The following is a 14,047-nucleotide window of genomic DNA, read 5'->3' as shown; positions in this document are numbered from 1 at the left end:
AATGCTAAGATTGTAAGAAAGCCTATAGAGGAAGCTAGCATTTTAGAAAACAAACTTCAGAGGACAGCCTGGTGGTACAGTGGTTAAGTGTGCACGTTCCACTTTGGCGGCCCAGGGTTCGCCGGTTCAGATCCCTGTTGCAGACATGGCACCGCTTGGCGAGCCATGCTGTGGCAGGCATCCCACATATAAAGTAGATGAAGATGGGCACGGATGTTAGCTCAGGGCCAGCCTTCCTCAGCAAAAAGAGGAGGCTTGACAGGAGATGTTAGCTCAGGGCTAATCTTCCTCAAAGAACAAAAACAAAAACAAAAACTTCAGTCTCTAAGGAATCATTCATTTTATTACTACAGTGTACATTTTTGTTGGTAATATAATCCATCTTTCCAGGAAGATTTTCCAGGTTGGGAAAGTGAAATGGTTACATACTATATTTATATAAATGACAGAAAAACTCTTGAGGAAAAATAAGAGTAAGATTTTGTCTCCATAACAAATTCACTGTCTTTCAGATTGAAGAACATCTGCTGTATTTGCAGGCAGCCTACAAAGATATTGTTGCTGAAAAAGAACTATTAGCAAATCGAAGAAAGCTGGCCACCAGGCGCTTGCAGTGTGCATCTATTTTACTCACTGCCCTGGAAGATGAGAAGGCATGACTTTCTTTGGTTTTGTATCTCCTTCCTTAATTTCTACTGGGCTTGACACACCCCAAGAGGTTATTTTCACTGAAGGCTATATTATATACTTTCTAAAACTATCTTACTATCCAATTTCTTGCTGAGATCTGTAGACAGTCCTGTTCAGATAAAAACAAAGGAGTAATGGTCAAATAGTCTTAAAACAGAGGTAAGAGACCACAAAGGTCAGAAATTATTTTCTCTTGTTCCTAAGACATCAGCACACTTTTGTCTAATGAGGCCCAAAGTAAACCTGTCAGGGTGTTGTGAGTCTTCCTTTTCTAGCACAGGAACAACCCAAACTGAATGTATAAAACATAGGTGGAGCTGGAAGAGAGGAGATGTCATTAAGAAGGAAAAAGAAAATTTTATTTTGTTCTGTGAATCTTCTGACCTCTTCTATCTCATCTTTTCATCTGCTTTCTCTATACTTGAATCCCTAGAGGGCTGACTAGAATCTTGGTTTAGTCATACCTTAGCTAGCTCAAAGGATGTTACGAAATTCTCAAGATAATTTTAATTTAGTTTAATTGTCTAAATAAATACATATCATGAAGACTCCAATAGGACAAAGAGAAAGAAGTTATGAAATCAGACCAATTAGAGAAAGATGACAGCCTTCAAAATATGATTGATGTCTTTGAGAGCCACGTATATGTTGAGAGGCAATAGACATCAGCACTATCCCAGATTTGAAGCTTCCAGAAGAGAGGGTTCGTGCTCAGTCAATATGCTTTATTTATTGACCAATCAAGCACATACATAATTGTAGAAGGAGGCCATACAGCCAAGGAATATGGGTTCAGATCTCAGCTACACCCCTCAAAAACTTTGCAAATTTGAGCAAGTTGCTTAAATTCTCTAAAGTTCAACTTCCTCTTTTTAAAATGAAGTCAATGGCTTTTACTTAACAGGATATTGAAAGCATCAAATGAGATTTTCAAAGTAAAGTGTCTGTTAGATATCTAAGGATTCAATAAGTATTGGTCATTGTTATTATTGAATGCCATTAATAATATACTATAATGAATTGATATTTTTTAAATTATCCTTCTTTATTACACAAAGGATTTGAAATGGCTATCTATCAGTCTTAGCAAATATGACACTATTGACAAATCCAAGAATAGGACTCATGTTACCCTCAGAAATCAGTAAGTTTTTTAATATTATCCATTATTAATTTTGATACAACTACAGCAGGAAAAGAATAAAAGTAATAGCAATGATAGCTCCAACTTGGAGAACATTAATATCTAAAATGTCTCATAATAGTATATTTTATATCCAATATCAATAACTCATTTTTATTTTAACATTTAGACTCGATGGCAAGAAGCAATCAATCAAATAGACAGCAAGTTGGAAGGAATTTGGGGTGACATACTTATTTCAGCAGCATGCATTGCCTACAGTGGAGTGTTCACAGCAGAATTTCGCCAGTTGATTGTGAATAAATGGGAGAATCTTTGCACTGAAAACAATATTTCTTTGTCTTCTAACTTTTCTTTAATTGAAGTCATGGCACAAAAACATGAGGTAGTAACATATTTCTGTTATCCAGTTAAGTGACTGTTATTGTTGATTTGGATTTTGGATGTATGCGCATGTTTTTGGCTTGGATCTTTTCCCAAAATTATTTTGATAAATGAAAATACTGAAGTTTGTTCTAGGCCTTACAATTTTTTTAAATTATGGTTCTAATGACTCAATTAGTTACATCTCCTGTTTCTCATCCTCTGGGCAAAAGTCACAAAATATTCTTTTTTCTCGTTGCAATCCTACTACCCTGTCCTAATAAATCTAGCCACTTTCTCTCTCCAAAACCCCTCTCATTAATAAAGTTGGTGAACTTATTAAACCACAGGTAGTATTCTTAGAAACAGCCAAAAATATAGACCTCACATTTATCAATTTATCAATAAATATTTGTTATCTATCTATGTAAGTTCTATGCTGATGTTGAGAGGATTAAAAAAAAAAAAAAAACCGTTTTTTTTTCATTCCCAGAGAGTAATTTTAGATTAGTTCCCCTGCTGATAACTCAACTCAAACTGACCATCAAACCTACCAAGTCTCAGGAGCAAATACTGGCTTTTCATTCTCATAATGCTAATAACCAATTTAAACATAAATATATCAGTGACGACATTCTATGTAAATGGACTAAATGGTCCAGTTAAAAGGTTAAGACTGTGGGGCCAGCCCCGTGGCACAGTGGTTAAGTTCGGCGTGCTCTGCTTCGGTGGCCCAGGTTCACAGGTTTGGATCCCAGGTGCAGACCTACACCACTCATGAGCCATGCTGTGGCAGTGACCCACATACAAAATAGAGGAAGATTGGCACAGATGTTAGCTCAGGGCTAATCTTCCTCAGCAAAATATATATATATAAAAGAAAACATTAAGATTGTAAGACTATGTAAAAATATAAATCAAAGCACAAAACAGAAACCATATGTTATTTAGAAAGAACACATCTAAAATATAAAGAAAGACTGACAGTTAAAAATTGGGAGGAAATTTACCATAGATTACCAAAAAGAGGACAAAATAGACATTAAGGCAAAAAAGGATTACTAGAATTAAATCAGCTTACGTTATAATAAGAATTGGTTTAATTCTCCAAGAATACGTTAACAGTTCTAAATTTGTTTGTACCTAATAACATGATCTCAAATAATATAAAAGCAAACATTAAAAGAACTACAGAAAGAATGGACAAATCTATAATCTTAGTGAGAGATTTTAACACACTTCTTTCTGTAACTCATAGAAAAAGAACACAAAAATCAGTAAGAATAAAGAAGATTTGACTAGTGTGATCAACAAATGAATTTAATGGGCATATATAGGACACTGCAGTCTACATCTGCAGCTTACACATTCTGTGCAAGCACATATAGAACATTGCCAAAATTGGTCATGTAATGGACCACAAATAAAGTTTCAACAAATGTCAAAGGACTTAAATCACATAGTATGTATCTGACCAAAATGCAATTATGCTAGAAGTCAGTATTAAAAGTTTTTTTGAAAATGCTCATATTTCTGGAAATTAGGAAATAGAGTCCTAACCTAACCACAGGTCAAATAAAAAATCAGAATTGAAAAAAATGAAGCATTGGTGAAAATTTTTCCTTGGAGATTGGGAACATGACAAAAGGATATCCACTATCTCCACTTGTATTTAACACTGTAGTGGAGATCCTAGACGGTGCAGTAAGGCAAGACAAAGAAATAAAAGATATTGGGATTGGAAAAGACGAAACAAACAATATAAGTTTTTGCAGGTTATATATTATATACCTAAAAAATACAAGAGAATCTGTAGATATAAGAATTAATAAAAGTTTAGCAAAGTTTCTTGGATTAAAGTCAATATACAAAAACCAATTGTATTTCTCTACACCAGTAACAAACACGGTCCACAATGTTTTTAGATACCATTTATGATAGCATCAAAATGAATCTATCAAAAGCTTGTGTAAAACTTATAGAAATAAAACTATAAAATATTATTGAGATAAATTTTAAGAAACCTAAATAAATGAAGAGTTATGCCATGTTCATGAATTGGAAGACTCAATATTCTGGAGTTGCCAGTTCTTTCCAAATTGCTCTGTAGATCCATTGTAATCCCAGTCAACATTCCAACAGGTAGGGGTGTGTATGTGTGTGTGCATGTGTGACTAACTTGTGCATATGTCTAACTTGACAAGCTGATTCTAAAGGTTATAAGAAAAGGCAAAGAGCCAAACTGTCCAAGACATTGTTGATGAAGAACTAGGTAGAAGGACTTGCTATATCAAATATCAAGATTGACTTTAAAGCCACAATAATTAGTACAATGGTATTGTTTATTCATGTGTGTACCAATGCAAGGCTGAACAACTACACCAATGGAGCAGAAGTGAGAACCAGAAACAGACCCACACATACATGGACAATTGATTTATGACAAAGGGGATACTGCAGTGCACTGAGGAATAGACAGTCTTTTCAATAATAGTGCTGGGTAGTTGCATATCCATTGTAAAGAAAAAGAAGAAATTTGACTATTACTTCACACCATATATAAAAATTCAATTACAGTCGAATAGTGAACCCAAATGTGAAAGGCAAATTAATAAAGCATAATTTAGAAGAATATGTTCATGACCCTAGGTTAAGAAAAGATTTCTTAAGTGGAACTAACCATAAAGGAAAAAGTTGATCAATTGAATTTCATTAAAATTTAGACCTTCTGTTCATCAAGATACCATAGAGAGGATATAAAGATAAGTCAAAGAATAGGAGAGGATATTTGTAATACATATATTCAACAAAAGGCCCTATCCAGAATATGAAAAGAACTACTACAAATCAATAAGCAAAAGACATACATAAAATCTTAAAAGAAAAAAAAGGGGCTGGCCCCATGGCCGAGTGGTTAAGTTTGCGCACTCCGCTGCAGGTGGCCCAGTGTTTCGTTGGTTTGAATCCTGGGTGCGGACATGGCACTGCTCATCAAATCACACTGAGGCAGCATCCCACATACCACAACTAGAAGGACCCACAACGAAGAATATACAACTATGTACTGGGGGGCTTTGGGGAGAAAAAGGGAAAAATAAAAAATCTTTAAAAAAAAAAAAAGACATACAACCCAGTAAATAAATGGGCAAGAGCCTTGAATAGGCAGTTCACAAAAGAGACTATCTAAATAGCCAATAAACATCTGAAAGATGCCTAACTTCATTCATTAGGGGAATGAAAATTAAATCTAAAATAAGAGAACTCATCTGCCAAAATGACCAAAATTTAAAAGACTGACAATATCAAGAGTTAGTAAGGATCTAGGGTAACAGAAACTCTCATAAATTGCTGGTGAGGATATAAAATGCTATAATCATTTTAGGAAACTGATTTTAGCTACAAGTATTAAAAATACACTTACCTTATGACCCAACATTCCACTCCTAGGTTTTTACCCAAAGGAGATGCATACATAAGTTGATCAATAGAATATTAAAAAATGTCCATTGTAGCATTATTCATAATAGCCAAAAACTTGAAACAATTCAAGTGCCCTCAAGAGTAAAATGGGTAAATAAATCTAGGTATATTCATAAAGTGGAATCCTCTACAGCAATGAAAATGAATAAATACAGCTGTCAAACAACATGGATGAAGCTACACAGAAAAGAGGATATGCTATAAGATTTCACTTATCTAAAGTTCAAAAATTATCAAAACTAAACTTCAGTGTTTAGGAATACATACTTCAACAAAACGATAAAGAAAAGCATGAAAGTCAGGAGAATGGTTCATTTCTTAAAATAGAAACTCTGATTTGCTATTGGAAGTTTCTCTCTCACCACACCGACCTTTACTCTTTCCTTCTTTGCCTGTATTCAAATGCAGTCTATACTCCAAGCGATGGAAATACTTGTAGTTTTCAGGATTCCTCATAATCTTTCATATTTCCTTTTATGTAGAATTCAAAAGCATGCAATTCTTCAAAGGCCTAAACAAGAAACTTTTTCTTCCCTTTCAAAACTAAAAAGTATCCTTGGCTTCTCCCGGGGAGGCTCCTGCTGTCTTTCAGTGGAAGGTTCCCTGGCATCCTAGACTTTGTCTGATCTGCGGGGGCCTTCTTGGCTTTTTTATTCCAACGTGCTGAGACTGGCATGAAATCAGAGCAACAGGCAGAGGCCACGTATGGATGAAAAGTGTGTCAGTCTTGGAGTCAGCTTCTCAGTTCAACCCTAGGTCTCCTCTCATTCTGACACTGTGACCATAGGCAAATTCCTAACCTCTTTTAACCTCAATTTCTCCTTCTGAGAAATGAGGGTTGTGATAGTAATTTAACGAGATAATGCATTATGTGCTTGGCGGGTGGTAGGTGTGCAATAAAGTAGCTCCTCTTATATCGATGTAATTTTTTATTATTGCATGTTTCACATATGCATTGGAGTGTAAGATCCTTAGCAACAGTAATTCTATCTTATATTCCTTATCTGTCTCCTATAGCATCTTTGTTGTGATGGGCATTCATTCTTACTGATGAACAGAAAAGTGGAATTTAGTGAATAATTACTCACTTTACCCAAAATTTTGTATCCCAGTTGTTTAAAATTGTTCATTTCCTTCGTTCTTTTAAAGATTATTTGATCTTCTAAAGGCAGTGATCCTGCAGGATTCTTTAGTATCCTGCAGTATATTAAAGATGTGAAGAAGTTTATGAAACAGTGAAAGCACTAATGATTTCATTCCAGATCTGCCAATGGCGTTCTCAGGGGCTGCCTCCCGATCAGTACTCAACAGAGAATGCCATCTTGATCAAGAACAGCCTGCAGTGGCCACTGCTGATTGACCCACATAAGCAAACGCACCACTGGATCCGTCAGATGGAAGGATCTAGGCTGCAGGAGCTCTCCACTGAGGATAGCAATTACATCAAAAAAATTGAAAATGCTATGAAAACAGGAGGGAGTGTTCTCTTGCAGGTATTTGGACAAAATGTCTTAATTCCTAATTCCATGCCACTGACACATGTATTGTATTCACTGAGCATAAAGACTAAGAGCTTTAAATCACAGGTAACTTTGTCAGGGGAATAAATAAATACAGTTTTCCATGTTCAGTTCTCTCAGCTCTATCTTTTACTGGTGTCCAGATATTACCAAGGTTTATATTTTTTAAATGCTGTGTCTTTTCAATGGATTTATTTTTTATAAGATGAATTTTTTATTAATGTCTATTGGATTTTTCAGAATCTCCCTGAAACATTAGCTCCAAGTTTAAAGGCAATTTTGAAGAAGGACATCTATCAGAAAAGAGGACAATATTTCATCAGGGTTGATGATTCTGAGATTGAGTACAATTCCAAATTTAGGTAATGTCTCTCAAAGTTAAATTGAGTCAACTGTTTATATTTTTCAAAACAAATAATATTTAAGGCCCTGTATTTCAGTCCTGATAAGCTTCTCCTGGAGAAAAAAGTGAGACTGCATTTCGAATGTTCTCTTCGTTTTTGTGTTTCCAGTCGTACTCATCAGTGTAGGGAGGAGAGAACAGACTCTTATTTATCAAGTCATTCCAAACCAGTCCTTTTCCGATTGTGCCCGATAAAACCTGTGGGCTCCAGGAGGAGTCTTCAGAAGCTGCGAGGAGGGGCAACAAGCAGGAAGCCTGGCCCTACTTGATCCAGAGGAGCTCCATTTGATCTGTTTGCCTAACATTTTACTTGAGCAGAAAAAGCTTCTGCTTCTTTAAGAAACAAAATCCGTATTTGATATCTAGAGTGCAAAGATAGAGCTTTTACCTAGGTAGATAAAAACATTGTATCCGTGTTCCAAGCAGTAATGGGCCTCCGGGAATCCGATTCCCACCAGCCAACTTCACAGGGCACCGTGACACAGTCAAATTTAATGACCTCAAAAATATAATTCCCAAGAGAATGAGACATTTGCATTGTCAGTCATGTGCACTCTCTCCTTCGGTTCACAATCAGGAGATTGCTAGCTGAGCGGGTAATCAGCAAGGGGAATTCGAAGATGATTTTAATGGTCTGTAGCCTGGTGTGTTTAACTTCGTTACAGGGACTGACAGACTGAGTCTTTAGCGAGTGGTCCTCACACATAAATCTGTCGGTCAGTGAGTCCTTTTCCCTGGGCACGGCTGCCAAATTTTTACTCCTTACAATTCTCTCCTTCCTTCTGTTAATAAAACATTTTCAAAAGTATGTTCCTCAGAACAACATTTCTAGGGATTTAATAGGTGTCACTCAAAAAAGGGATCCTGTATGTTTTTAAAGCACTGAGTTAAACAAAGTTAAACAGGACTCTTTGCTACCAGGACTTAAAACTCCTTTATTTAACGAACCCTCTCCAGAAAATAGCGTTGTACAGAATACACTTTGGAAAACACCCTGTTAACCCATTCTTTCTTTCTCATGGAATTAAGCAACAACTCTAGAGAAATTAATGAAGTAACATTTTTCCGAATTGACAACCTGGTGACCATGTTTGAACTGTGTGTTTGGGGAGGTGGTGGAGGAAAGGGTTTTGGAGGGCAGACTGGCGACAGAGCCCCACCCTGTCATTTTTTGGCCATATGATATAGGCAACTTATCTAACCTCGCTAAGCCTCAATGTCACCCTCTATGAAGTAGAACGAGGACTTGTCCCTGCTTTATTGGGTTGCTGTGAAGACTGAAACAAGATTCAGAATCTGACCCCCCTGACCACTCCCTCTGGTAATAACCTGCTCCACACCACCATCATCTCTCACATTTTAACCAGTCTCTCAGCTTCCTTCTTTCTACCTCCTCCTCCTGCACAGGCTATTCTCAGGATAGCAGCTAGAGTGGTCCTGTTTTAAAGAAGATCATGGCTCTCCTCCACTCAAATTCCTCCATTGGTGTCTTTCTCAGGATAAAACCATAGTCTTTACAATGATCTAATGACAGGTCAAAACTCCTACTATTTAGCATTTTTCTTTAGTCTGACCTTATGCTTAGATGACATATAGTATAGACATAATTTATGGTTGTGCTTTTTAAAGTCATAAACAGCAAATGTATTCACATAGTGTAAATTGAGAGCCTACTTTGTGTACAAGGCTGAATAATACTAAAAATTAACTTTACTTCCAGGAGAACTATTTTTTGCATTATTAAATAAATTAGCTTCATTTTTTCCCTCTGTACATCCTTTGAATAACTGGTGCCTTTCTCATGTTTTAGGTTATACGTATCTACAGAAATAGACAACCCTCATTTTCTTCCATCAGTTTATAACTTTGTTACTATGATCAACTTCATGGTAACTTTCCAAAGTTTGCAAGATCAACTCTTATCTACTGTATTAACTCATGAAATTCCTCATTTAGAAAATCAACGTTTCCAATTATTGGAGAGTATTTCCCTTGATGCTATGACTCTTGGAGAACTGGAGGAAAAAACATTAAATTTACTGCAGAACGCACAAGGTAAGTTAAAATACTTCGTGATATTAGGAGACCTTTGCATACTTTTGTGAAGGACAGAATAGAAGTTAGAAGGACTGTTGACTCAAGTAACCAATAATCAATCAAAAGATTAAAAATGGGGCGAATTTAGTATGTGAGCCAGTCTGAGGACTATAGCTTGGAAGCACTATCCAGGGGAGAAAGCCGTCTGGAGAAGCGAAGGGTAGAGCATGGGTATATGCCATTTCAGAACATACATCAAACATGACAGGAATACTCCTCTTTTACTACGGTCACAAGATGTTTTGCTGCATCCACAGTAGGTCAATCTGACCCTGGATTCTGGGAAAGAATGCTTATCTTCAAAGAAATGTCGATATGGAGAGAGGTGACATCCCTATCTTTAAAGGCAACATTCTTTGCTTTGGCATACTGTTTAATGTTTAAAGCAGGCATACAGTGCATGCTTGACGGGCCGCAAGTCAGGCCATTCTGGAAAAACAAGTTGAGGCCAAATCAGTTTTAAACCAAAAAGGCTTCCTCATATACTTCAGTATATTAACTTTTCTTATTAGTTTTATTGCTTTTTATTTACTCCCATCAGGACCATATTCTGAATTGTTACCAAAAATACTAGATCTTCATTTCCACCAGATAACTGATCACCCACCCCATTTCTATAATGAAAACATTGTGAATTTTGATGTTCCTCAGTTCCTATCTCTGCTTTAGCTCTTTAAGTCGTAGGATACTTGCCACCATATAATCAGTATAAGTTGTAAGAAAAATTTTATAGAAGACTGGTTAGTTCCCTCTTCACTCTATACTTCAGGTATCTGACATCTGTTATATGTATCAAGTTAGAGTATAGAGACCAAAGATTCAGTTTTCCCCAAGTATTAATAACTAAAGTATAAAAAGACACAATCCAGTGACATATATATCCTGTATAATCCTATAATCCTATAATCTTTAAATTTAAACAATATAATTTCAAACAACTAAATATAAAGCGTGATAAATTCCTGGGGCACACTGATAAATCTGCTCCTAAAAGGGGTTCTGAATACCCAGTTTCAACAGAGGAGGAGGGTGTTGCCTCCAGGCTGACAGTAATGCAAGACCAGCTCAATTCGGACACTATCCACCCCGAGATAACATCAGATTCCACAGGTTAAGACTTCAGTCCTACAAGACTGCTCTCTCCCCCTACTTCAACCACCAATCCAAAGCACAGGTTGTTACCAGTGCTTCTGACAGATAGGCTACAGATTGGCAGTTCCAGCAACCCTCTCCTTGAGTTTGATTAATCTGCTAGAACGGCTCACAGAACTCAGGAAATCCATCTACTCACTAGATTACCATCTTATTGTACAAGGATATAATTCAGGAACACACAGATGGAATAGATGTTTTTTGTTTTTGCTGAGGAAGATTAGCCCTGAGTTAACATCTGTGCCAGTCTCCTCTATTTTGTATGTGGGTCGCCGCCAGAGCATGGCCACTGATGAGTGGTGTAGGTCCGTACCCAGGAACCGAACCACAGCCACCAAAGCGGAGAGCACTGCACTTAACCACTAGTCCTCAGGGCTGGCCCCGAGAATATAATATTTTTAAGGAAAGAGAGAGAAAGTTTTGAAAAAGTATGAAGTAGCCACTTCCCAGAAGTAATAGTGACTAAAAAAAAAATCTTTTTAATCTTGAGCATTCTTATTAATACCCTACAATTTGGAGAGAAGCTGTTGTGAACCAAATTGTGTCCCCTCAAAATGTTGAAGCCTTGGCCCCCAGCGTGACTCTATTTGGAGAGAGGGCATTTTAAAGAAGTAATCAAGGTTATATGAGGTTGCAAGGGTGGTGGGCCATAATCCAATAGGTTAGCGTCCTTTTAAGAAGGAGAAGAGACACCAGGGATGCCTGCACACAGAGAAGGCTATATGAGGACACACAGGGAGGAGCTGGCCAGCTGCAAGCTAAGAAGAAAGGTATCACCAGAAAGCAGTCCTGCTGACGCCTTGATCTTGGACAGCCAGTCTTCAGAGTTGTGAGAAAATAAATTTTTGTTGTTTAAGCCACCCAGTTATATCTTAGTAACTCTGGTAAAAGAATAAATAAAATAATTCAAGTCAGGATTCAAAGAGGTATTTGCACTGCCATATTCATTGCAGCATTATTCACAATAGCCAAGAGGTAGAAACAGCCTAAACATTTATCAGTGGGTGAATTGACAAAATATGCTATGTACATACAATGGAATAATATTCAGCCATAAAAAAGAAAGAAATCCTGTCATATATATATAACGTGGATGAACCTTGAGGACATTATGCTAAGTGAAATAAGCCTGTCTCAGAAGGACAAATACTGTGTAATTCCGCATGTATGAGGTATCTAAAGTACTCAGAATCATTGAAATAAAAAGTAGAATGGTTGTTGCCTGGGGCTGACAGGAGCAGGAAATGGGGAGTTGTTATTCAATAAGATCTCAGTCATGCAAGATGAAAAACTTCTAGAGATCTGCTATACAACATTGTGCTTATAGTTAGCTATGCTCTATTACACACTAAAAAATTTAAAAATGTAGATCTCATGTTATGATTTTTTTTACCACAATAAAAAAAAGCTAAAATGAACATGCCTGAAATAGCTATTCTTTACAAATGAGTCTATCTATAGGAGAAATTTCTAGCTGTGGAATTGACAGGTCAGCGAGTATTAGCATTATTAAATTTTCATAGCTACTGCACAAACTGCCTTCTAAAGAGGCTGTACATCATTTAATTTTTTGTCTTTGCCAATTTGATAGTTGAAAACGGTAACCAGTTGTTTTAACTTGCATTTTTTAAATGAGTGCAATCATTTATACTTATGAGTCATTTGTAAGAGTGCTGTTTGTATATATCCTTTGTCCATTTTTTATTAGACTTTTCTTTTTATTTGGAATAACTCTTTAGTCAATAAATAAATCATTCCTGTTTTATATATTGAATAAATTTTTAAAAAAGAAATAGTGATATAAAGGAAATTTACATCCCTGAAAGAGACCCAAAAAATGAAACGGAAAGTGTATTAAAAGATAAAAGAAAAGTTTCTTGAACTGAAGGAAGATCTGGATTTGCAGATTGACAAGGTATGTAACAGGACAAACAGATACAGATCAATCAACACTAAGATTTATCACAGTTATGTTGTTGAACTTCTAGAATAACAAAATTCTTCAGGCATTTGACAGAACATGAGATTGGCTATGAGAAGTTTAAATAAAATCCAGACAAACAAAAGTGAGCCAATCATATTACACCCAACTAATTATTTTCAAGTGTGAAGGCAAAGGCAATCATATTCAAACATGAAAGAACCCAGGGAATTAATTTTTTTAAAAAACTACTTGATAACGAAATCTCACCAAATAAGCAATCATTCAAAAAGTAGAAGTCTGAGTGCAATCACCTAATATTTCATGCAGAGAAGTTAATCCATGCTACTCAAAATTAAAATGTGTACCTTCATTTAAAAAAATAAAGATTTAATTCTTTAATTGCTTTCATAATCTTTTCTCATATCCTTAGAATGATGTTTTAGGAATTATTATCTGTTAACATCAAGAAACATTTATCTGAGATTCAGCAATCCTATAGATTGTTTTTCTTTTTATTAATTCCAGTAATGATAAATTTACGTCATTAAAACATAGCCTTTGTAGTAGGATGCATTTCTCATAAAAAGTTCTATCCATTTACCAGTCCATCTACCCACCCTTCTGTCTGCACGTGTGTGTAGAAAGATACTCGAAATGATGTTTACCGTGCGTCGACCCTGGTCCTTTCTCAGGGAAGGGGCGCGTGAGGCCCAGTGCTATGCAGTTGGCAGTGCCTCCACAGCCTCGGTCCACGCTCACCCTCTTCTTCTGGCCACCACCTATAGGCGCCACCAAGAGGCCTGACCACCTAGTGGAGGGCAATTCCTGAAGGCCATCCGGAACCAGAACTGTGTTGACAGTGCTGCCTTGGACCTCCTGGGAGCAAGGACAGGACTGCCAGTTATTAAAGTGCAGTGATGAATCTAAGCTTTGCCCACATTATGGCTGCGAACCCTCCCGCCAAAAGAATGTGGCTCCCACCGCTTGGTGTCCACCTTTACACTGACATTCCTTTCCCGACAGCGCTGCAACTAACACACTTTGCTCTGAGACCTGTGGCCAAAGGAAGAATGGCTGTGATGAGGAGTTCAATTGTCGCCTCTCTAAGACCTGTGCAGACAGGCAGAAAACACTAGTTCAGCAGGTTCCTAACCTTTGACAAGAAACTAGTGTTTTTTAGCATGAAGCTGCCTTGGTTTTGTGAAACGATTATTTTAAGATCTTACAAGACTTTACATTTTGTGATTAAAACCTCAAACTAAAATAAATTTTGA

General features: G+C 36.7%; 1 protein-coding gene across 1 annotated transcript in view; it reads left to right on the top strand.

The window, feature by feature from the left end:
- DNAH14 (dynein axonemal heavy chain 14) overlaps positions 1-14,047 on the top strand; it is a 390,346-nt gene that overhangs the window by 318,503 nt on the left and 57,796 nt on the right. Inside the window, exons 64-68 of the mRNA XM_046678097.1 lie at positions 513-653; positions 2,004-2,219; positions 6,940-7,170; positions 7,438-7,559; positions 9,411-9,655. Coding sequence (XP_046534053.1) covers positions 513-653; positions 2,004-2,219; positions 6,940-7,170; positions 7,438-7,559; positions 9,411-9,655 — 955 coding nt within the window. The remainder of the gene's footprint in view (positions 1-512; positions 654-2,003; positions 2,220-6,939; positions 7,171-7,437; positions 7,560-9,410; positions 9,656-14,047) is intronic.

The sequence above is a fragment of the Equus quagga genome, chromosome 12 (genome assembly GCF_021613505.1).
Source record: "Equus quagga isolate Etosha38 chromosome 12, UCLA_HA_Equagga_1.0, whole genome shotgun sequence".
NCBI classification, from domain to species: domain Eukaryota; kingdom Metazoa; phylum Chordata; class Mammalia; order Perissodactyla; family Equidae; genus Equus; species Equus quagga.
The sequence above is the reverse complement of the archived record's forward strand: the minus strand, read 5'-3'. Positions and strand labels throughout refer to the sequence as shown.